We start from the raw sequence: 25,447 nt of genomic DNA on the forward strand, positions 1-25,447 counted from the left end.
AAAAAAAATTCCTTTAAAGATAAAAACTGAATGGTCAGCTAATTTCTGTCCAATTTATCTGGGAACTTGGAGCTCTTTAAAGGCGTCCTTTATTTTGGGCGTCATTAAAGGGCATCTTTTACATGGTCTCTACTGCAGTATGAACATAAATGTTTATGCTTAATTTAATTACTGGCATAATACAAGCATGTTTTTCGGTGCAAAAAGTAGCCTGAACTAGTTCTGCCCCCAATGCTTTGGTCTAGTGGTAAAAGCACAATACGTGATGTGTGGGTTAGCGCATGTCATGAGGTCAAAACCTGCTACAGACAAACACCTGATATTTAAGTGGATAAGGGTAGAGAGGCGGACCCATTATCCACTGAGTTTTGAACTGTGCGCCACTGGCCCTCAAGGATTTCTTGGTCATAAAAAAAGTAGTTTGATCTGATACTTAAAGAAGATAATATGAAAATGTTCTTTTTTAATGTTGATTTGGTTAATATTTATTGCTTTAACTAAGCCTAATGGTAAATTCATAAAAGTTTTCTGAGTCTTGTACTGAAAGGGGAGGAGAAAAAGATGGATTTTAGTGTGAATATTCTGAACTTTAGGAGTTGGAAAGGATTGGAAGAAAACCTGAATACCATTTCAGCTGGCATATGATTGGTCAATTTGGAAACAAGCAACGTCTTACCCGGAGCTGACTACCGAGCACCACTGATTAGGCTAATCCTCATGCTCAACCCGGACATATATGATCTCCAAAGCAACACATATCTATATACACGAGCCCTCACGGCTACAAAACTGATATACAAAAGTAAAACATAGTCATCATGGCACATCTACTACCCACACGTACGTATCTACGAGCCTCTACTAGAGTACTAAACATAAAGACGAGACAGGACCCCGTCGTGTCCAAATATATGCATAAAATAATAAATCAACATGGCACCTCCAAAGTAATGGAGTGCTTCTGTAAGCCTGTTGAGTAGCTCCTAGGAATCTGGGCCACCTCCTTGTCTACCTGTGGGCATGAACACAGCGTCCAAAAGAAAAAGGACGTCAGTACGAAATATGTACTAAGTATGTAAGGCATGAGTAGTACCATAAGTAAATCGTGAAGGACAACATAAAATAAAAGACCAAATACCTTTTGAGATGTTCGTCATGCTTACTTTACCTTTTCTCAAGAATCATGGAATGCACATACATATACATATCATAGAACCGTATATGCTCATACACATTAAACATTATCCGTATTCGGCCACATAGTGGCTCGACAATATCCGTATTCGGCCACATAGTGGCTCGACAATATCCGTATTCGGCCACGTAGTGGCTCGACAGTATTCGTATCGGCCACATAGTGGCTCGACAGATTCACATACATGTCTTCCGTACTCGGCCATAACAAGGCTCGGTATATCTCATTATCATCATTGCCATCACTACAGAAATCTCTTACCAATATCATCTTAAGAGTCTTGGAAATCGCAAATTCTAGCTCTTCTTAGGAGTAGGACATTTCAAACATTTTAACTGAATTCTTAATAAGGGAATTATGCTTCTATATTCCATGGAAAGCACAGTCATTTTCGCTGTCATGGTCGTCATTACTGTTATGTCTCACTTTTGAAGGAAACGATAACATAAAACAAGGCCAACTATTATGAATGTGACGGAGACTCACACGGTAAGCTCAATCATCCCATGAGGACATGTGGAACTTTAGTCCTTGGGTATCACTGGGAGGGGAATTACCATCCTAATCGTTGTCATGAAGAACATTCCTCAACATTTGTAACGGTGGCCTTAAGAATCATGGAATCCTAACATTTTAGGACTAAGGATAATATGGAAAACAAGCGTGGGGTCACAACATAGGAATTACCATTACAAAGAGCACTATTATTTATATCGCAAGATTTATGGAAGTTGTGGGTCCCTAGTGTTGCTGGATTTGGGAGCGTTGTGAGTGTCGTATGTAGTTTGACCACTATGGAATCATCATCATTATCATTGAGCATATCTCATCTCTGGCTCATAGGGAAAACTCTTAATAATCATGGAATACATAGGAGATACAATACGGGGGTCATGCCTTAGGAAGAAAAGGGACTAGCATCTTAAGGTGGGTCTAGCAGCAATGAATAACGTCAAAGAATCGTATAGGGATCATTAGCTTTGTGACAATATCATATCATGAACCTTAGGATTTCTAGACTCGAACTCATCATCATCATTATCATATTCATCACATGTCTGTTAACTTTATCTCAAGAGAAGCTCTTTATAACATAGACTCATAGTTTCTGGAATATAGGAAGATCATGGAAGGTAAAGAAAATCATGTCATAGGATTCATGCCTAAGAAAAGAAGGGACTAGCCTTACATACCTTTTCGTTTTACTACTCTATCACTTGAACGTTCTTCTTCAATGTTCTCGTTTCTACCTTCAAGAGAGTTTGTATTAACATTAGACAATCGATAACTTAAGTATACTTGATTAAAGTTAGAGAAAATTGGGCAGCATTTCCTTTGTTTATACAACTTTCTCCATATCATACATCAACTCTCAAACGTCTATAACAACATTCACAATATCATACTCAACAATCTTCATCAACCATACATTATTCAAGTCTCCCAATTCCATTTCAATTCATCCATAACCATGGTCATAATACAACCTTACATTAATCCTTATATAATGTTTCTCCCATGTTCTTCATATCATTTATAACATAATTATAATCACAACTTATCAAGAATCATGATTCATACTAAGCTACTACTTAAAAAATGCTACTATTCTTACATTCATGACCCATTTTCTATCTCCTTCTACAATCCAAGTCTTTCAACCTCTCAATACTTTAAACAACATGGAATGATCATAAAAATTACCTTAGATAGTATGGGAATGAGCATTGAGTGGAAACACTTCACTTGTGCAAAACCCTAGTTTCACTTCCAATGAGATTTCTTGTCTTGGATGAACCCTAGTGAGTTTCTTGCACTTGATTCTCTTGGTTTGATGAAGTTGATCATGAGTTTCTCTTGAATTCTAGTGGAAGAAGTGTGGAGAGTTTTCTAGAGGGTTCCTTGTCACGACCCAACCCCGTAGGCCGTGACTAGTGCCCGATCTGGGCACCCAGACACATCTATCAAATGCTATCTCAGATTTTATTAACCGCATTCCAGTATATAGCAGAAGCCGACAAGACTATATTTTAAATTTAGATAATTTCCAGAAATATTTCGACAGAGTTTCCTTTGTTTTACGGACTATCCAATATACCCTGCGCACAAAAAATACCAACAAAGGCCACATAGGGCCAACAAAGCAACATTTAAACATATGCGGACCGGCCGCCGCGGCGAATGGGATCGCCCAAACACAATATATACACGCATCCATACAGAAAGACCCCAACCCACAAACATGTCCCCAGACCTCTAAACAGACCGACAGAATCATATGACGGGACAGGGCCCCGTCGTACCCCTGAGTGACGTACATTTATACAATAGCAGGAGACTGTACCAAAAATATAGGCTCCGGATAAGAGAGCGCCTCAGAATAGCAGAATAAGATCCTAAGCGGGCGGATCAGCGAACCCGTCGTATGTACCTGCGCGGCATGAAAACGCAGCCCCCGAAGAAAGGGGGTCAGTACGAAATATGTACTGAATATGTAAAGCCTGAAGTAGAGAAACCAAAATCATAACCGGAAACAGAACGAACAGAAAGAAATGCAAAAATCCAGAATACCAAATGCATATTTCAAAACATAAGGAATGTGTACAGAAACATATGCCATATCATGTCCGGCCCCCGCCAAGGGACTCGGTAGACAGAACGTGGTCACCCTCCCGACGCTGGTGCCACAACACATAAGGATCAGAATAGGGGATAACCCCATAACATAGCATGTCATGTCAAATGGCCATATCGGATCATATCATATCATATCAAAATAGTGTACATGGCACAACATACTCCACAACCCATGTACACGTATACCTGCCCCCTCACCATCGAGGCACGGCGAACAATGCAGAGGAATACGCTTGACAACATATCCTGGCCCGGGCTCAGTGAAGGAAACATTGAGACATCCACGAGTGGAGTAGTGAGAAACTAATGCAATATGAGACATAATACATTTTACAAGGACTCGATGGAGTATTCCGAACAACAACCGTATTAATGAAACCGCACGATAGTCACGGTGCGTATATTTCGGATAACAAAAATAGATTATGTGATAATAGTCTTCTTGGGATCATTTCCATATTCCAAAATAATTTATAAGACTTAAATATAAGTAAGTGACCATACTTGAAATTCGAAATGATAATCATACCAAATTCTTTCAAAAGTCGTCCGAATTACATAAAGGAAAGTCGCGGGACCCACGGACGGGTATTGACCCGAGTCGGGCCCGCCTATTTAAAACATACTCATTATACATCATGCAAACTCCTATAAAAATATTGGAGCAATCCGAGCCTTTATGCAAAAGATATGGCATTTCATAGTTACGGAATTCTTTAAAACAACTTTTTTTGTACAAAGTTTGGAAATCAATGCTTTCGAAGACATAATGGTTCATACTTCATCAGAACATACATAAGAATGCCAAGAAATATATATAAGGATCATAACGTACTCGGATTTCGAATTTGGAATTTCCTCGAGACTTGTGATATAGCCTATTGAAAACTAAGGCATGCCAAAAGAAAGAAGGGTTGCGCTTTACATACCTTTAGCGTTTAGTCGTATTATAACTTGTACTTGCTGCCCAAAAACACTTATCCTATATCAAGATATCAAGAGCTACAATTAGTCTACGAGGGAATTCAATACGTACTTTAACGTTAACAATCCCTTTCAAACATTTAGACCACGTTTCGTTCGCATTCAAACCAACTACATACAACCGATCCAACGTCAATAATCATATGCTCAATACCAATCCGGACAACCCACATAACATTCCAAATACAACATTCCATATCGATTCACATACGGCTACTACATTCTCAAGTTACTCCTAATAATTCGTAGCCTTAACGTTTTCGTGTAGCAACTTTACAACAACCCAAACAACGTAAATACAATATATATATTCTTAACTATCATTAGTCTTTCCAATTTAAAGAAGACAACATGTCCAAAACAGTTCCTAACCACGACACGTCCAAAACAGTCCCTAACCAACAACACGCCCAAAACAGTCCCTAACCAACAACATAAAGGTGCCCGGAATTCTTGCGAACGTTTACGAACATACCAAGCAAACCACATGTGATTCTTACACATTATTTCATGTCTTAATTTCATATAATTTCAGTAAAATACGACCAGCAGTCACACGATAAATATATCACCAAATTCGTACGCAAATAGCTACATTGTCGACACTAAAACCTTACAACGACAACAACATGTTTAATGACATTACTTTCATGATTCTTGGAACTGTTTTAGCATCATTTCCATTCTTACAACAGCCCACAATTCATCTCAATTTCAACTTGAATCATTATGCTTCACTTCCACTAAACGTTCATAACAAGAATCAACACTCAACACATACAATTTCACCTCTAGCACTAAAATAGTTCACTGTTTTGGACTGCTCGTATGCTTCAACATAATTCATTTCTTTAACACCTTAATTCACATATTCAACATGCATACAATACACCACAATGTCCATAACAACAACAATCAAAATGTGACACAAAACAGTCCCTAAATCCCCCCAAAACAGTCCAGTCACACGGCTACAACACCACTTCAAGAACTTCATGATTTTCATCCATTTATCCATACTACAACACATTCAATCCATTTCCAATACATGTACAAGAAGATTAAGCATGATTTCATTTATCTCTACAACACACGGCTCATTTCAAATTCAAGAGAAACAGCCCAATACCAACATACACGAATACAACACAAGAAAAATGATCATTCTTACCTTACAATCTTGTTCTTCACTTTGGCCGAATCTTCACCCCTAGTGAAATGCTACACCTCCTTGTTTCTTTCCAACAACTACTACACGTTATTATGCACCTTTATAAGGGTTGAAACACTTGAAGAAAATATATTTTTTGAATCTACATGGAGAACCCAATCTGGCCGTGAGCTATAGGAGCTTGAATGGCATGTTTATGGTTTCTTCTTCACTTGAAACTTAATGGTGAATGTGTAGAACACTTTAGGGGTTTAATGGAGGAAAATAAATGGAAGATCTGGCCGTTTTTGGTGGTGGAACAGCCATGGAAACCGTTGCTTTCTTTCTCTAGTTGGTGAAGAAGAGAGCTTCTCTCTCTTGTTCAACTTTGTCTAGTTGGGAAATGAGTTGGCTGAACTTTTGGTCAACAAGGAGACCATTGTGCTGCCCAAGAAGGCCTTACACGTTCCCCCAACTAAGAATGGGCAAAAAATCTGATTTTTGTTATGTGCTAGTGGACCCCACACGGCCACTAGTGCAAAATTTGTGTACATTTAAGTCTTAATCCCCACTTAATAATCCGACTTGCATCGTCCATATCTCCTTATCCCGATATTATTTTGACGAGAGGTTTGTTGCGTTGTAAACTAGACTCGATGAACTTAATTTTAGCCTTTTGAAACACCTTAAAACTCCTCATATGCAAGGAGATATGCCTCCAACAATATGGGATAAAAATCTGGTCCGAGATTTTATTGAAGTTGTTCCGATTCATTTCGTTTAACTTCTAATCCTCTTCCAACCTCATGTAACCTCTTATGAATACATGTACACACTTGTATACATAAATAAAAATCCATATACACGTCTCGAAAGGTCCAGAGAATCACAATAACCTTAAACATAATTAGAGAACTCACAAAGCTTCGACGAAACTCCAATCGCAAAAGTATGTTCATATATTTTGTCCATCTTCTATATCATTACTAATGATCTCAAATACTTTAAAAGGTCACTCACATTACCTCATATACATACTCATAGCGCGATTTCACGTCCTTTAGGTAACCGTGTCACCTTGGGATACTTAAGGAAACCATATGTATATAACGATATTCTTACTAACTCGACTAACTTTCCTTGAACCTTCTTAACTCATTCTTTCTTGTTTTAATACAAGTAGCACAGATTATTATGGAGTGTAACATTCCTGAAGTGTGGGGTGAGAAATGAAATGAATTAAATGAGGTTGGGGTCCCTTATATTAATCTTGAAATCTGTCCCGACTTAGTTTCACGGACCAACATACGGTCCGTATAGTTTATATGGACCGTATGTATGGTCGTATCTTTGGTCCAGTGAAAGTCCCCATTCTGGGCAGAACATACGGCCAATATATTTTATACGGTCCGTATATTGGACCGTATAATGCCTAGCTTTTCGAAATTCGTTCTCGTCGACTCGTTTGATCTCCAATCCTTATGGAACCTTCTTAATACTTGTTTAACACCTCATTAAAAATCTAAGGGAGAGAATGTCTCTTCTTTAAGACATTATTAATCCATCATTAACTTGGTACTTTGCAAATCCTTTTCGATACACTACGTATACCTCGCCTTTCTTGACGAACTTTCTTCTATTACCTCGAATGTCTTTGAAATCTCAATTAGAACCATTAAATACTATTTCTTACTTATTGAAACATCGTATGCTTCATGCCCTTCGTTAGTCTATTCACTATGCATCAATGTGAAATTTTTTGAGGTCTACCAAAGACGTTGCTTGGTTTTATGTCACTGTGCACCACAGGTCTTGAATATCCATTGTGGAGATAGTCCATTTCTGATGCAACATCTATCATTATATCTAATCTCTGCAACATGACTAAGAAAGAGTAATGACTGTATAGCCATTTTTCAAGTGTCCCATTCGACATGTATTCCAATACTAGGGCTTTGAAATCAATGGTAGAGCAACTAGTGATGCCTTTAGCAAGATTTCGATGGCGTAGTTTGCGTAACATTTCACATTCTGTATCAAAACTTTTGAATGAGCCCTCCATTTGTGCATTGAATACCTTTGCTGCAAAAAGAGTACCATCCTTAAGTATTCCCTTGTAGACCATGCTGAAACCCTCGGAACCAAGCAAGTTGCTTTAATTGAAATCCTCGGTTACTTGTTTAAGTTCATAATAGGAAGTTCTTTTATGCCTTCTTTCTAGAGACAACTCTGCTTGACCTGCATACTTTTTTTTCTTTCGCAATTTTAAAAATATACATGCGAGGGATAGTGTAAGAAATAGCAGGCCTACTCCCAAAGAGACGTACAAAACCAGGATTGCCTTTTTCCTCTTGCAAGTCTTTATGATGCATGGTGGTACATGAAATTTAAAATTACCACAGAGTGCATTATTGGAGATGAATGATTGACTGGTGAAGTTTGCAAAAGGACCTCCGGTGGGAATTTCTCCACTAAGTTCATTGAATTAGATGTTCAGGTACTTGAGATAAACAAGAGCTTCTAATGATTTTGGTATTTCACCACTAAGATTGTTATTGCACAAATCCAAGAATTCCAATGCCAGCATTTTGCCAAGTAGATCTGGAATAAGCCCATCTAATCTATTATGTGCCAAAGAAAGTTTAATCAATCTATCTATACCCCCTAGAGTTCTAGGTATCTCACCAGAAAAATCATTTTTCGACAGATCAATGAGTGTTGCAACCTTTAAATTTCCAATGTCAGAAGGTATTTTCCCAATTAATAAATTGGATGAAACATTGAATTCTATGAGATCTTGAAGGCTCCCCAAGCTAGCAGGTAATCTCGAATTCAGCCTGTTAGAAGCTAGGTAAAGTTGCCTTAAACTAGTAACATTCCCTATGCATGGTGGCACGGAACCAGAAAATCGATTTCCTGACAAGTCTAATGCGCCAAGATGCTTTAAATTGCAGATAACATCAGGTATTGTTCCTTCTAGCTTGTTGCTTTGTAGGTAAAGTTCTTGAAGGTTCAGTATGCCTTGGACAACTTTTGGAATATGTCCAGTCAATTTATTGTTAAACAGAATCATCTTTATCACTCCAGTAAGGTTACCAACTTCTTCAGGAATGACACCCTTCAGTTTACAACTTTGTCCTTCAAACATTTCTAGAGAGTCAGAGAAATTCCCAAGAGATGCAGGTAAAACACCATCCAACAGATTCCTATAAAAAAAAAGTAGTCTTAGTTTCCTACAGTTTGTCAAAGATGTCAGGAAACTCAATGCCGAATTGCTAGAAAAGTTATTCCCCCCCAAGTGCAGAACCTCAAGGTTTTCTAACCTACCAAACGATTCAGGAATTGGACCCGTGAAACTGTTGTTGTAAAGAGCAACCATTCTGAGTTTCGAAGAATTTGAGCTAGTTGCAGAGATAAAACCAGTCAAATTATTCCCTCTAATATAAAGCTCTCCTACGTTGGGCATTCCACGGCCTAAATGTGAAGGTAAAGTACCTGAAAGCCTGTTATGTATAAGTGATAGGATCTGCAGTGCTGATATGTTGAAAATGCCTGCAGGAATGGAACCAGTAAACTTATTTCGAGCTAATCCCAATATCCGTAGTTTATTAAGGTTACCTAGCTCCGCTGGTATCTCTCCTGTCAATACAAGGGAAAATATATGAGTAACCACTTGGTGGAAGTTCTAAAAAAAAGGTTGCAAATTTCATATTTCTTGTGATGAAATATCGCACTACCTTCCAAGTATTGTCCTCCGAGAGATAATAGTGTTAGAGTTGTTAAGTTGCCTAATTCTCTCGGTACAATTCCAATGAACTCATTGCCAGACAATGACAAGATTTGAAGTTTTGGAATTTCTCTAAGTTTGTTGGAATAATTCCATCGAGTTTGTTGTCTAAGAGGTAAAGCTCTTCCAAGTTTGGAAGATGGTCACATATAGTTGTTGGAAGCTTACCAGCAAGATTGTTGTTAGTAAGAGCAATGTTTTGCATTGACGTACTATTAAAGAGTGATGTCGGTATAGATCCAACAAGCAAGTTTACTTACAGGTCTAACGAAGATGACCAAGTTCTTGAGGGATCTCTCCTTTGAGAAAAAGAGTGTTTTCCTTGTTTCTGTATAGTCTTTTGGGAATAGCTTCAACAATTGTTGCATTAGTCGTTGGATTTCTGATTTTAAGAATAAGAAAAAGCAATGTGCCATCAGATAGAGAAATAGTCTGTGAGGAAAAATAAAGAGAGAAAGAAGAGTGAGGCATTCGCAGATAGAGAAATAGTCTGTGAGGAAAAATAAAGAGTGTGAACGATATTGTAATGAGGTGAGAAAATCTTAAAAGAAGGTTATTTTATTTGAGTGTGTAGTGGTATTTGGAGTATTTTACTCAGACCTACAAAGTGTAAAATCCTTGATATAGTGATATCAGTTGCTCCTCTCGGCCAGTGGTTTTTTCCCTTTTGGGTTTCCACGTAAAAATTGTGGTGTCGTTATCGCTCTTTTTTATTCTTTTTGATTAACTATATCACGGTGCTACATTATTATTCCACTGTAAATACCGTGAATATTATTTCTCTGGCAGGTTTATTCCTAATAACTGGTATCAGAGCACAGATCTAATCATTTATAGAAATATTTTTTGCGGTCGGTTGTACTATACTCGGTGAAAAAAAAATGTTCGGATTAAAGCATGAGGTAGCAAAATTCAACGGTGATAGCGGTTTCTCAACATGTCAAAGAAGGATGAGGGATCTGCTTATCCAAAAAGGATTGCACAAGGCACTAGGCGGCAAATCCAAAAAGCAAGAATCCATGAAAGTTGAGATTGGGAAGAAATGGACGAAGAGGAAGCTAGTGCAATCACGTCGCACTTAACAGATAATGTGGTCAATAGCATCATCGACGAAGAAAGTGCATGTGGTAGCTGGACAAGATTGGAAAACCTGTACATGTCCAAGACGTTGACAAAAAAATAATACCTAAAGATGCAATTATACGCCCTGCATATGGGTGAAGGTACAAATTTTTTGTCACATTTAAATATTCTTAATGTGTTGATCACGCAGCTGGCCAACCTCGGTGTAGAGATCGATGAAGAAGATAAAGCCATCTTTCTTTTGAACTCGTTGCCATTTTCTTATCATAATTTGACAACAACTATCTTGCATGGTAAGGAATCAATTGAGCTGAAAGACGCCACATCAACTCTTCTACTCAATGAGAAGATGAGAAAGAAACCTGAACATCACGGATCGGCTCTCATCACAGAAAGTAGAGGTAGGAGTTTCCAAAGGGGTTCGAGCAACTATGGTAGATCTAGTGCTCGTGGGAAGTCTAAGATCCGATCCAAGTCAAAGCAAAAAAATTCTACAATTGCGATAAACCAGGTCACTGCAAAAGAGATTGTCCAAATCTAAAAAAGGGGCAAAGGTGAAAGTAGTGGCCAGAAGAATAGTGACAACACAACTGTCATGGTGTAAAACAATGATATGTTGTTCTCTTCATAAATGAGGAAGAGGAATGCATGCACTTGGAAAGTTCAGAGGCAGAATGGGTGGTTGACACAGCAGCATCTTACCATGCCACACCGATAAAAGATCTTTTTTGTAGATATGTAGCAGGTGACTTCGGCATTGTGAAAATGGGTAACACCAGTTACTCAAAGATTGTGAGGATCAGAGACATTTGTATCAAGACAAATGTCGGATGCACATTGGTTCTGAAGGACATGCGCCATGTACCTGATTTGCGGTTGAACTTGATCTTGGGAATCGCTTTGGACCGAGATGGATACCAGAACTATTTTGTAAACCAAAAAAGGAGACTTACTGATGGATCATTAGTAATTGCAAAGGGAGTTTCTCATGGCACGTTCTACAGGACAAATGCACAAATATGCCGAGGTGAATTAAATGTGGCTCAAGAATATGCAGATTTGTGGCATAGAAGAATGGGTCATATGAGTAAGAAAGGATTGCAAATTCTTGCCAAGAAATCACTCATTTATTTTTCCAAATGTACAATGATAAAACCTTGTTACTATCGTTTATTTGGTAAATAACATAAAGTCTCATTTCAGACATTGTCTCAAAGAAAATTGAATATACTTGATTTGGTATATTCTGATGTTTGTGGTCTAATGGAGATAGAATTGATGGGCTAGAAAAGCATGCTCAGAATGGCTAAACTGCCTAAGTCATTCTGGGGTGAAGCAGTTCAGACAGCCTGTTATAGGCTATGCGTCTACCAAATACAGTATCGAGGGACTGGTTGTGTATCAGTTCCCTTATGCAGTCGTGGAAAACTCCTTGATCAAGGTATTAAAAATCACAACCTACCCCAATAAGATTTCAACTCAACTAACCGAGCAACTTCAGGTTACAACTCTATCGTAAGCTAGGAACTAACTCCCACAATCCCTCACCCTTACAATAACGCTTATGTAACCTAGGAACTAACTCCCATAGTCCCTCAACCTTTGCAATACTTCGATTGCAAGCAACTCTACCTAGCTAACTCTAGATAAGGACACTAATACACTTAGACTAATCCTAGCCTAATGTACCACTCAATAGCTTGAGGAGACACACTTCTAACAACAACACTTTGAGAATTTAAAACACCTACAAACTTCTAAACAAGAAGAGTAGGTTTATAGTTTAAGCACAAACGAACAAAGATTTACAACAACATAAAGAACATAGACTAAATTCATATCAGGATCTGGTTCTTCAGCTTGAAAGTAACTTTGTTCTTGCGATCACTTGAATTCTTGCGGCGATAGCTTTTGCAAAAGTTAGATTAGGTTTTTCAAGTGATACCGATTATGTTGCAACATGTTGTATATATAGTGAAAGCATATTGTCATACCCCATTTTAACCGGAGTAAAAATCGTTTACAACATCCCGATAATTCCGAAGTTAATTAAAGTTAGGGAGTCGCCACTTAATTATTTATGGCGAACTAGGACACCTAAAGTTCATTAAAGTTATTTTCTAAAGTAAACTCCGTTTTAAGGTCTACTAACTTAAGATCTAGGTAAGGGTTCAATTAATATAAAGGGAAGGTATTAAGCACCTTTTAAGATCCATTAAAATGGTTAACCGACCGGACTTACGTTGAGAAAATTGAGGCTGATTGTTATATACATATGGAAGCATTTTAAAAAAATACAAATATCATATGAAAAGCAGTGAACTAAATAAAGTTTAGGTAAAACGTTTGTGTATTTCGAAAGTTGTGATTAGCTTAACATGAAAGACTTATGAAAAGACTATTAGTTCAATATAAACTATGCAAATGTTGTTTTAAAAAATACATGTTTCAAATGTTGGAAAGAGCTAAAGTGAAAAAGTTATCCATAAAAACTAGTTTGCCTTTTTTTATTTCTCAAAAGAAGCTAACGTTAGTGTGTAAAATTTGTGATATTTTGAAAGCATATCTTTTTCTTTGTAACTAAAAAAGGTACCAAACTCACAAGAGGAACAATTAAACTCCACTTGATTTAAGACCTAAGTTGCTGATTAAGACATCCTAAATGGGACTTGGTTAAAATAAAGCAGTTAAGCATTTTATAATAACCACACAACTAGGAAGAATGTTAGTCACACCAAACATGTAAACAAGCAGTATCAACAAATAAATAAATTAGCCAAAATAAACTCCCGACAGAAAGATTTGATTATTTTGTAATTCTCTTTGAGCGATGTAAAACTGGAAATGATCGAGGATGCACGGGCTCCGTGTGGTAGCGGCGTCGTTGAGTCTCAAAATGAGACTCTCGGCTCCGGTGTTCATGCAAACAAAGAAAAGTAACAGAAGATTAGAGTAACGATATGGTTCTTTTTTATTAAAAAAAAAGTAAACGAAGTAAAGTAACACTATCATTCAATTCACGACCCATAAATTCAAGAAAGCCACTACGAACATATACATGAATAAGGACCTTAAAGACATGAACAATTGATCAAATTTTTGCACTAAAATCTACGTATGAATAACAAAGAAACACACTCAGTACCCTATGAAAGCCACTTTCTTAAACCATAATATGAGCAGCCAGCGCTTGGAACAGATTTTAATATTTAGAAATATATCAAATCAAGTTCTTCAAACACCAATTAAGATTAAGTAACACCAATTGCAGCCCGTGAATTAAAACAGAACCTGTTTACTAAAAATAAAGAACTTGAACAGAGAATGATACTTTATGTTTGAAATACAAATGATTTAACACTTTGCAAATATAGAAAAATTACCTTTGAGTAGTAATCTATTCAAAGCAGAGAACATCCATTTCCATTCGAACAACTCAGAAATCAGGTTTCGACAAATTACAAGGAGAGATTAACCTTAAAATACTACTAAACATCATTTCCTGAATAGAAGACTAGTAAAGGAATCAATAACTTCAATTGTTCTACGCCAAACATCTACAAATTTCTTCTAGCCAAGCTAAAAAAAGATCTGTCAAAAACTTAATCCTACCAGTAGCTAATAAAATTCTTGCTCCAGATTCATTCTAGGACTGCAAACACTAAAACTAATGTCTTCAAAAACCTTAGCCCTTGGCTAGCCATCCAGATAAAGCAAACTAAGAACACAATCCATTTTTCAGGAATCATTGGCACTTTCTAATCTATACGTCCAAACAGAAATCTAATCTCCCAAAAATAAAGTTGGTATTTCCACAGGAAAGGTCAACATTGATGCGCATTTGAACTTATGCTGCTTATATTCGTTCCTTACAGCGACTAAAAAACCTCATCTTCTACTTAATTGCAAGTCGCATAGGATAAGAACACATTCCTAATGTCATAATTCTAGGAGTGTGAAAAGTTTAATAATACAGATGAGAGGAAACCTATCCAACACATGATTTTAATTCATCTATATATAGCAAAACATATATTCGCATAGCATGAATGATGGAACTGCAGGGGCCTGACTTCTGGATATCTCAACATAAGAAAGAACTTCATTTCTTAATAATTAGATCACTGGTTATGGGTTAATCTTAGACCAGCAAAGAAGAACAATGAATATTTGATTTTTATGATATCTAAATGAGCAAAATCAGAACAGCTAAAGTGATGAAAGGGAACTTTGAAGCATCGAAAATCGACAAGATATATGCAGCTAACGATATCCTCGCAATGTACATAGAGCAGAACATATTGGCTGACCATCTAATAGTTACATTTTGACACTATATAACTAGAAACAAACTCTTCGCAACACATTATCCTTTTAAAGGGAACAGGACAGGGGTTACCAATACATTGATACATGATTTTTTTAAAAGGGGATGAATTAAATCCAAACGACACAGGTATCAACAAGAGGGATGTTCGACGTCTATTCTCACGATACATCAATACAACAGGTGTCAAAAATATCAACACAGGTATCAAATACACGACATTAACGTTCCGAAGGCATTATTTTACAAGAGAGAACTCTGATTCATGATTTTATCTCAAACGGGCAGATTCATTACACTAACAGTGAAAGAAAAATAGAGAAAATATTTAAGCTTAAGATTCACCGACCTTTTATGGGTGTAGTGAACGGGGCGTTGGCCTCGAATCTACACTGGCGTTATGGAACAGACCCGAACCTCGACGAACGAAAAGTTTTTTTAAAATCTCCAGGTTTGGAGTAGTAGTCCAAAGATAAAGTGTTATGTCTATGAGATTTCCAGGATGTTTCTCCTTTTTTTCCCCTCGAGAATGAAGAATAGGGTTCTATTTATAGAACCCTCAAATAATAGGGTTTGAACATTTTGATGTTGTGGTACGATAATTTGAATTGAAATGGGTTAAATTTTTGTTTCAAATCCGAATCTCGTCTAGAGTAAAATCGAAAATGAAATTCAAGAAAAATCCAAAAAGGGTCAGTGTATTACCGTTGATTCTCTATGAAAAAAACAAAATCAATAACACCTTTGCCCGAAATGGGGAGGCAAAGGCTGCATACGATGAAAGTCGCTTGAATTTTATCAGGAAATGGTATTTGAATGCTGGCTCACGTGGGATTTTTGGAGCAGTATATTGGAAAAGATTTAAGGCTGGATTTCAAAAAATAATAGCCATTTGATTGGGAATGTGAACAGATCTCTTATGCTTCAGCAGATCAGATTTCTGCAGAGCAGTCTTGGCTCTTTGTGGTATTCTTTGTTTGACCAAATTTTTAACAGAAGAGATAGAAGAGTGGTCAAGCTATTGATATCGAAGTTACACAAAAATGGTGGAACAAGGTCTTGTGATGGTGAAAGAAGGCACAGAAATCTTCCAAAAAATGGAAGGGAAAGGAAAGGCAACAGATTAGGTTTTTGGAAAGATAAAAGATGTTATGGGCTGGGTCATATGAATCACCGAATGGGTTGCGGATTGGACCCGATGGAATGGGCTTCATATTTGGCTGCTTTGGGTCTAGTTAATTGGGCTGCTAACTTGGACCTTTTCCTCCTTTAATTAATTCCTTTTGGGCTTCTTAGTAATTAATTTCTACAACTCCTACATGATTAACTTGTATATATATTATGATGACAATTAGTGATTAATATGTAGAAAATAAGCACTTAATAAAATATTGACTTATAATTAACTTAACGAGTCCAAATCCGAAAAATGAAATAGTGACGAACCACTAAAAATTGTGATAAAGTAATGCTAGTAATATTGATAGTAAAATAGTGAAGATGAAAGTAATAAGAAGGGTAACAATATTAATAGGAGTAGCTATGAAAATAGCGGAAAAAATAAAGTATTTAGCTCGTTAATAAATTTAGAAGCCCAAGGAAATAAATTGGAATAAAGGAGGGACAAAATTGGGTGTCAACACATATGAATTAGAAAGAGACCACTCTTCAAAAGTTTGACCTAAAGCATAGGCCAGTTCACTGTGTACTCGTGTGCAACAAATGGCATAGTTTTACAACTGTTGCTACTGACGGTGCAAGGTGCACAGAGAGCAGATCACAGACCAAGTTTCTCTCTGGTTCTACCAAAAGTTTGACAATCATCAAAATAAAAAGCACTTGGACGTATCACAGTTTGTTAACTGATCAATCGTAGTCCATCAGTTCCATTGGAGTTTGACATCCTAGAGAGAGTTTGGACCAACAAGAAGGTGTCCAACTCGCATATGAAGGTGTTCAGTTGCAGAGCTTTTGCACATGTACCAAAGGAGCATAGAACAAAGCTGGATGTTAATTTTGTTCCCTGTATATTCATCAGATATGGAGATGAAGAATTGGGGTACAGACTGTGGGGTCTTGTAAGGAAGAAGGTCATCAGAAGTAGAGACGTAGTCTTCTGAGAAAGTAAAGTTAGAGTTGCTGATGATCTGTCAGAGAAGGACAAGAATGGTATAGTCCTTAACCTTATTACCATTCCTTTTAACCATCCCAAAAGTGTGAAAAGTACGACCGACGAGGTTTCCGAACATGGGAGCAACCTAACGAGATTTCTGAGCAGGGGGAGCAATTTAGTGATTATCCTGAGCAAGTTAAGTACCCTACTCAGGAAGAAGAACAATCTTAACTTCTGAGGAGATCAGAAAGGAAAAGGGTAGAGTCATCTAAGCACCCTTTGTCAAAGTATGTCCTCATTAGTGATGAGGGGGATCCAGAAAGTCTTAAGGAGGTGCTGTCCCATCCAGAAAAGAGCCAGTGGATGAAAGCCATGCAAGAAGAGATGAATTCTCTACAAAAAAATAACTCGTACAAGCTGGTTGAGCTTCCAAAGGGTAAAAGATCATTCATGAAAAGTCAAACTTACACAAAGACCTATTCTGATCCATGTGTATACTTCAAGAGATTTTCTAACAACAACTTTATTATTGTGTTGGTGTATATGGATGACATTTTAATTGTAGGACAAGACAAGGAGTTGATTGCTAAGTTTGAGGAGAGATTTCTCCAAGTCATTTGACATGAAGGACTTGGGCCTAGCACAACAAATTATGGGGATGAAGATTGTTCGAGAACGAACAAGCAAAAAGTTGTGGCTATCTCAGTAGAAGTACATTGAACGTGTACTAGAAGGCTTCAACATGAAGAGTGCTAAACCTGTTAGCACGCCTCTTCCCGTCTGAAGTTGAGCAAGCAGATGTGTCTTACAACAAAGGAGGAGAAAGAAGGCATGGCCAAAGTTCCTTATTTGTCAGCAGTTGGAAGCTTAATGTATGCAATGGTATGCACTAGACCTGATATTGCTCATACAGTTGGTGTTGTTAGCAGATTCCTTGAAACTCATGGAAAAGAACACTGGGAAGATGTCAAGTGGATACATAGGTACTTGAGAGCTACCGCAGGAGACTGTTTGTGTTTTGGAGGTTCAGGACCAATCTTAAAGGGTTACACAAATGTTGATATGGTAGGTGATCATGATAGTTGTAAATATACTACTGGATATTTGTTCAAATTTTCAGGAGGAGCTGTTTCATGGTAGTTGAGGTTGCAGAAGTGTGTTACACTCTCTACAACTAAAGCAGAGTATATTGCCGCTAATGAAGCTGGCGAGGAGATGATATGGATGAAATGGTTCCTTCAAGAGCTTGGATTGCATCAGGAGGAGTATATCGTCTATTTTGACAATCAAAATGCAATAGACCTGAGCAAGAAATCCATATACCATGCAAGGACGAAGCACATAGATATGAGATATCACTGGATTCGAGAAAAAATAGATGACAAATCTATGCAGGTCAAGAAGATCCCTACAAGTGAGAATCCTTCAAATATGTTCACGAAAGTGGTACCAAGAGACAAGTTCGAGCTATGCAAGGAACTTGTCGGCATGCACTCAAACTAGAAACCCAACGTTACCTCCTTCAGGTGAATGGGACTGGAGGGGGAGATTGATGAAGTCCATCCCATTTGGTTGTAATTTCCATGTGCCAATTTTAATTGGTTAGAATTCTTACTTCGAGCCAAAGGTAAAATTTGTGGACACAAATTTTGGTTAACTTTTTTTTTTCTTTTGTGCTTGGAGGCCAAGTTTGGTCTCCTATAAATGGAGAACCATTCTTCCATTTGTAAACACACCAAACATAGAGAGAAAGAAGAGCAAGGCATTCACAGATAGAGAAATAGTTTGTGAGGAAAAATAGAGAGTGTGAGCGATATTGTAGTGAGGTGGGAGGATCTTAAAAGAGGGTTATTTCTTTTAAGTGTGTAGTAGTCTTTGGAGTATTTTTTACTCAGACTTACAAAGTGTAAAATATAGTGATATCAGTTGCTCCTCTTGGCCCGTTATTTTTCTCCTTTTGAGTTTCATCGTAAAAATCTCTGTGTCATTATCGCTCTTTTTTATTTTTGTTGATTAACCGTATCACGGTGCTACATTGTTAATCTGCTGTGAATACCGTGAATATTATTTCTGTGGCGGGTTTATTCCCAACAAATTCTTCTCATGGCATTGCGATAAAAAATTGCTGCACTTGGTTATCTCCCAAAACACTGAAGGGCTTATATTTGTTCGTTGATAGTACTAACAGAGATTCTATTCTTACGGCTACAGATAGCGGTAAACAAAATGTCGTATATTGACTCATTTAAAGTTTGTGGTAGATATGAACAATGTTTTGATCATTCTTGTGCCTTACTTACTACATGTTTTCACATTTACTAAGGCCTGCATTCATCTTTTATGTCCCTACAAAAGAAAGCCATAAAGGAGGCTTATCTTGGAGATCATATGTGGATAGAAGGCTTGATGAGTTAACGGTAAGGAATAATTAAGTTTCCAGTTCCTGTTTGGCGGAAGACTTGTTAGATGAATTGCATGGTCCACAAACTTTTTTTCAATATTGATGTAAGCTCTATCAAGATGAAGAAAGACAATGAGTATAAAACATATATCATAGCTCGCCAAGGATCATAGCAATTCAGAAGTAATGCCATTTGGACTCGCAAAAACATTTTCAAGCACTGATGCATCATGTTTTTGGCCCTTATCTTTGCAAATTCATTCTAGTTTCCATAAATGATATTGCTTATATACAGTGTGACACTACATCAAAATTGGTGCATTTAGAAATAGTTTCATTTGCACAAAACCAGGGTGATGGTATCTCGGTCATATCATTTGATGGTGCTGGGAGGACTAAGAGATCTCATTTTTTTGTGGCTGAGATCTTTTTGTGTGTTTGTTTATTCTTTGTTTTTGTAGTTCTGAGTTACATCACTCTCATCTATCTGGCGATTGGCTTACATTTAATTTGAAATTTTGTACAATTATTTGCAGTCACTGGAAACACATCGACCATATATTTCAGAGATGTTCCTTTTACATTATTTCTGCATCTGCAACTTCATATTAACTTGTCTTCTCTCAACCTATTTCAAATCTCATTTTTTTTGGAGAAGGTAAGTACCTAGTATATTGAAAAGAAAAAAAGGAAACTTGGCACCAAATAGTTGAAATCTAATTTAGACCTCTTTATATCATTAAAACTACACACAACAAGAAATGACTTGCTTCCTACAATCCATGATACAAAATCACTCAAGTAATTGTGCATAATTGAAAGGATAACACAACCCACATAGGTAATCAAGCATCAGGGAGCTAACGATCTGATACCACCTAGTGACGACTACTGACAAACTGGAGTCTAATCTTTTTAAGTGTAGAAAGAGCATCAGCCATCCTAATTCTTGCATTAGGTGTCACTAGAGTGCAGCTCAAAGCTAATTCCATGATAGATAAAAGACACTGCATCTTTGCCTCAGTTTGTTCATCCCCTAGCTGTACCAAATTAGCATCCACCACCTTATGAACTCCACTTGGAAAAGAATCACTAACCCAACGTCGTATGCTAAAGTCTCCAACAAATATTTTATCAATTGGTCGCATTCTTGTAAAAGTCTCCATCATCAGGATGCCAAAACTATAAACATCACAGCTCGTGGATACCATTCCATCTCGTCCATACTCTGCAATCATGGTAAAAAATTATTAGAAAAACCTCCTAGTTATCAAGGAATATGCTAAAACTGTGCCTATCAATCTATATCTAGGGAAAATAATTAATGTTTTGGGGTACTCTAAGGATACGAGGAAGCATTAAAAGTTATAATACCTGGAGCAATATATCCAATGGTTGCTATTGTCCCTGTCTGAACAAAATCCTCCCTTGCATCTAACAATTTTGCAATGCCAAAATCACTAACATGGCCAACCATTTCTTGATCTAACAAGACATTGCTTGGCTTCAAATCACAATGCACCACTGGTGTTGAATAGCCATTATGGAGATAGTCTAATGCTGAGGCCACATCTATCATTATATCCAATCTCTGAAATAGGTCCAAGAATAAGTTATGAGAGTATAACCATTTATCAAGTGTCCCATTGGGCATGTACTCCAACACCAGGGCTTTGAAATCGGGGCTAGAGCAACAAGTGATGACTTTAGTAAGATTTTGATGGCGAAGGCTGCTCAACATCTCACATTCTATATCAAAACTTTTGAATGCACCTTCCAATTGCACATTGAATACCTTTGTTGCCAAAAGAGTACCATCCTTAAGTATCCCTTTGTAGACAATGCTGAAACTCCCATTACCCAGCAAGTTGCTTTCATCGAATCCTCCGGTTGCTTGTTCAAGTTCATAATAGGAAATTCTTTCATGCCCTTTTACCATAGGCACATCTGTTTGACCTGCATTCTTCTTTATCTTTCGCCATCTTAAAAATACATATGCGAGCGCTAATAAAAGAAATATGTTCCCAAGAGGATGTACAAAACCAAGTTTGCTTTTTTCCTCTTGGGAGATTTGAGGACGCACTGTGGCACATCAAACTTAAAATCACCACAAAGTGCTTCATTTGACAAGAAAGATTGTCCTGTGGCATTTCCAAAAGGAACACTAGTGGGAATCTCGCCACTGAGTTCATTAAACGAGAAGTTAAGGTATTTCAGATACACAAGAGCTTCTAATGACTTTGGAATTTCTCCTCTAAGATTGTTAAAACTTAAATCTAAGGATTCCAAGGCCAGCATTTTGCCAAATGAATCTGGAATAGGCCCATCTAATCTATTATGTGCCAGAGAAAGATCAATCAATTTATCTAGACCTCTAGAGTACTAGGGATAGTACCAAAGAATTCATTTTTTGACATATCAATGAGCGTTGCAGCCTTTAAATTTCCGATCTCTTGAGGAATTTCCCCAGTTAATAAATTGGATGAAGCATTGAATACTATGACATCTTGAAGGCCCCCCAAGCTAGCAGGTAATGTTGAATTTAGCCTGTTATTATCTAGATAAAGATATCTCAAAGTGGTAACATTCCCTAAGCATGGTGTCACTGTACCAGATAACTGATTTCCTGACAGGCCTAAGCCACCAAGATTCTTTAAAATGCACATAGCATCGGGGATGGTTCCTTTTATCCTGTTGCTTTGTAGGTAAAATTGTTGAAGGTGCAGCATGCCTTGGACATTATTTGGAATATGTCCCGTCAACTCATTGTTAAACAGATTTAATTTTGTCACTCCAGTAAGATTACCAATTTCTTTAGGAATGACGCCTTTCAATTTACAACTATGTGCTTCGAAAATTTGTAGAGAGTAAGAGAAATTCCCAACAGATTCCGGAAAAAAACCACCCAATGGATTCTGAGATAAGATGAGTTCTCTTAGTTTCCTACAGTTTGTCAAAGGTGTCAGGAAGCTCAATGCTGAATCACTGGAAAAATTATTTCCCCCCAAGTTTAAAAGCTCAAGGTGTTCTAAGTCACCAAGTGATTCAGGAATTGGACCTGTGAAACTGTTACCTGCGAGATCAAGTATTCTGAGTCTTGAAGAATTTGAGATAGAAGCAGAGATAAAGCCACTCAAATTATTCAACCCACAATAAAGTTCTTCTAGGTTGGGCATTCCACGATCTAAATCTGATAGCAGATGACCTGAAAGCTTATTTTCGTCAAGTACTAGGAACTGCAGTTCTGACATGTTTAAAATGCTTGTCGGGACGGAACCAGTAAACTCATTCCTAGATAATGATAGCTCCTGTAGTTTCTTTAGATTACCTAGCTCTGCCGGTACCTCTCCTGTCAAGTGGCGAAAGTACATGATCAGTATCAAATGTGGCGGAAAAGAAAAATGGAAGAAATTTCAGATTTCTCGGAAGGAAATACCGTAATACCTTCCAGATGCAGAATTCCAAGATATAAGTTTGTAAGAGCTGTTAAGTTGGCTAACTCTCTTGGTATAGTTCCAATGAACTCATTGACAGACAATGATAAGACTTGCAGCTTTTTGCATTTTCCTGTGTTTGATGGGATAGAGCCATCTAGGTTGTTGTTTGAGAGGTAAAGCCCTTCCAAATTTGGAAGATGGTCACATATAGTTATTGGAAGCTTACCAGTAAGATTGTTGCTGGTAAGAACAATCTCTTGCATTGATGTAATGTTAAAGATTGATGGTGGTATAGAGCCAGTAAGCTGGTTCTGTTGCAGGTATAGCGAGGTCAGGTAACGAAGATTACCGAGTTCTCCAGGGATCTCTCCTTCTAGAAAATTAGTATGCAATCTCAACACTTCCAGCTTTGTTATATTGGAAAGGGAAGAGGGAATTTTTCCGAAAAACTGGTTCCTTGAAAGGCTCACATAGCGAATGTCTGGTAACAAACTTAAAAATGATGGAATGACACCAGTGAAGTTATTGCTTGTGGTATCTATCAATTTCAACCTCTTCAGACGAGCCAACTCTTCTGGCAACTCTCCATGAAAAGTGTTGTTATTAATGTCAAGGGAAACAAGAAATGAGAGGTTTCCAAGGTGTGGAGGAATAGTACCATGAAGTTGCATGCTAGAAATGTCTAAAGTAGTGACTCGGTTGTGGCGGGAGCCACAAATGATTCCAATCCAGCTGCAAACTGGCCAGGAAGAAGACCAATTTCTTGCTAAGATATTGTTAGGACCAAAAGAGATGTGAGATTTAAAGGCAAGAAGAACAGCTTCATCGGTTCTAATATTGGTAAATGTAGCCATTGAAGAATGGTGATGAAGCAGAATGAGAAGTGCAAGAGCAAAGAGAAGATTGCAACTTCTTCCCATAACTATAACAAACAGTTACTCTTTCTCCTTATTGAGCTAACCAAGAATGGACAAGGTAAGGAATGATGCTAATTAAATGGTCTATTTAATGTTAGTCTCTGGAGCGGGTGGTCGGTTAATATTTGAGAGTGTTAATTTTCAGTACTACAAGTTTTATTAGTGAAAGTCAATGGAAATAAACACTAATATTCTCGCATTCATACATAGGTCAAAGGGGATGGATAAGATGAAATATAATCTCTTAGCTTCTTTACTGTTCCCCTCCCATATTTTTCTTTTTTCCTTTGGGAATTCTGAATTCATGGAAATTTTGCCATTTCTCTGAAATAAAGAATTGAGACGCATATTCGTATGTGGGCTTTTTGGAGTGTTTCAAGTATAGTCAAGATATTTTTATGACTTTCACATTGTATGATAATCTCCAGATGTAATTTTCAATTGATGAATCAAGCAGTGAACAATTGTCAAAGATAATCCTTTACGAGCGTAAAAATACGAATAAATGAAGACAGAGGAAGAAAATAAGAAAATGTCAAAGTAAGGCAAGTCAAGTATGCGTGCTACAACAACTTATTATGAGCTGGGAATTCTAGAAGCTGTTTGAAAACACATTTGAAGTCCAAATGTTATTACGACAACAACAATTATTATGCCTCGATCTCAAATAAGTTGAAGTCGGCAACAGGAGCGAATCCACCCTTTAGGGTGGGGGTGGCATGACACCCCCTCGATTAATAAATTTTTTATATACTTATGTTGTAATTTGCTTAAATTAGGTTAAATATTTGATCCTGCCACCTCCAGTCGTAAATTAGACAAAGGTGCCACGGCTGGTAGACACAAGTTTAAATCTATCTTGAACATTTTTCGACTCCCGTTTTTCTTTGCGCTTTTTACTTCCTTTGTACCAGTAATTTCCTTTTCGGCCCTCCCAATTTTATATTTATCTTTTTATTATTTATATTATCTTTCCTCTTTTCTATTATTTTATCTGTGATATCTAGCGAGAATACACAAATAGAAACTTGGGAAAAGGGTTCAAAATACACTCAAACTATGGCCAAAGTTGTCATAACACACCTGAACTTTGCGAGGGTCCTATGACCCCCCTGTACTTATTTTTTGTGTATTTTGTACGCCTTTATATGTGTAAGAGAATGTTATCCTTGATTATTCTGTTCCCTTGAATGGGTTGATATACATGATTTACAACCTAATTGTAGGCTACAAATTAGGAACTAATTTGACTAAATAATTTTAACATATGCTATCCTAAAATAGAAGATTACAAAATATATATGACTAAATAATTCCATAATCTAACACACCCCCGCAGTCGAAGCGGGAGGTTTATGAACGGTTAGACTGTCCCGAAAATCATCAAATAGTACGCGCGGAAGACCTTTGGTGAAG

At 37.3% G+C, this 25,447-nt stretch overlaps 4 protein-coding genes across 4 annotated transcripts; all 4 read right to left on the bottom strand.

The window, feature by feature from the left end:
• Positions 1-7,710: 7,710 nt before the first annotated feature.
• Positions 7,711-8,091, bottom strand: LOC132624436 (probable LRR receptor-like serine/threonine-protein kinase At3g47570). Its single transcript, XM_060339219.1, has one exon. The coding sequence runs from the start codon at positions 8,089-8,091 to the stop codon at positions 7,711-7,713; it is 381 nt and encodes a 126-aa protein (XP_060195202.1).
• Positions 8,092-8,451: 360 nt separating this feature from the next.
• On the bottom strand, positions 8,452-9,958 carry LOC132624437 (probable LRR receptor-like serine/threonine-protein kinase At3g47570). Its single transcript, XM_060339220.1, has 2 exons — positions 9,922-9,958; positions 8,452-9,605 (listed from the first exon to the last, which is right to left on the bottom strand). The coding sequence occupies exons 1-2, from the start codon at positions 9,956-9,958 to the stop codon at positions 8,452-8,454; spliced, it is 1,191 nt and encodes a 396-aa protein (XP_060195203.1).
• Positions 9,959-20,450: 10,492 nt separating this feature from the next.
• LOC132621818 (probable LRR receptor-like serine/threonine-protein kinase At3g47570) lies at positions 20,451-24,082 on the bottom strand. Its single transcript, XM_060336264.1, has 3 exons — positions 23,122-24,082; positions 21,052-23,026; positions 20,451-20,905 (listed from the first exon to the last, which is right to left on the bottom strand). Exons 1-2 carry the CDS (start codon positions 24,032-24,034, stop codon positions 22,044-22,046), a joined length of 1,896 nt encoding a protein of 631 aa, XP_060192247.1. The 5' UTR covers positions 24,035-24,082; the 3' UTR covers positions 20,451-20,905; positions 21,052-22,043.
• LOC132624438 (probable LRR receptor-like serine/threonine-protein kinase At3g47570) lies at positions 20,556-21,975 on the bottom strand. Its single transcript, XM_060339221.1, has 3 exons — positions 21,761-21,975; positions 21,052-21,659; positions 20,556-20,905 (listed from the first exon to the last, which is right to left on the bottom strand). Exons 1-3 carry the CDS (start codon positions 21,973-21,975, stop codon positions 20,556-20,558), a joined length of 1,173 nt encoding a protein of 390 aa, XP_060195204.1.
• Positions 24,083-25,447: the final 1,365 nt, after the last annotated feature.

The sequence above is a fragment of the Lycium barbarum genome, chromosome 12, assembly GCF_019175385.1.
Source record: "Lycium barbarum isolate Lr01 chromosome 12, ASM1917538v2, whole genome shotgun sequence".
NCBI classification, from domain to species: Eukaryota; Viridiplantae; Streptophyta; class Magnoliopsida; order Solanales; family Solanaceae; genus Lycium; species Lycium barbarum.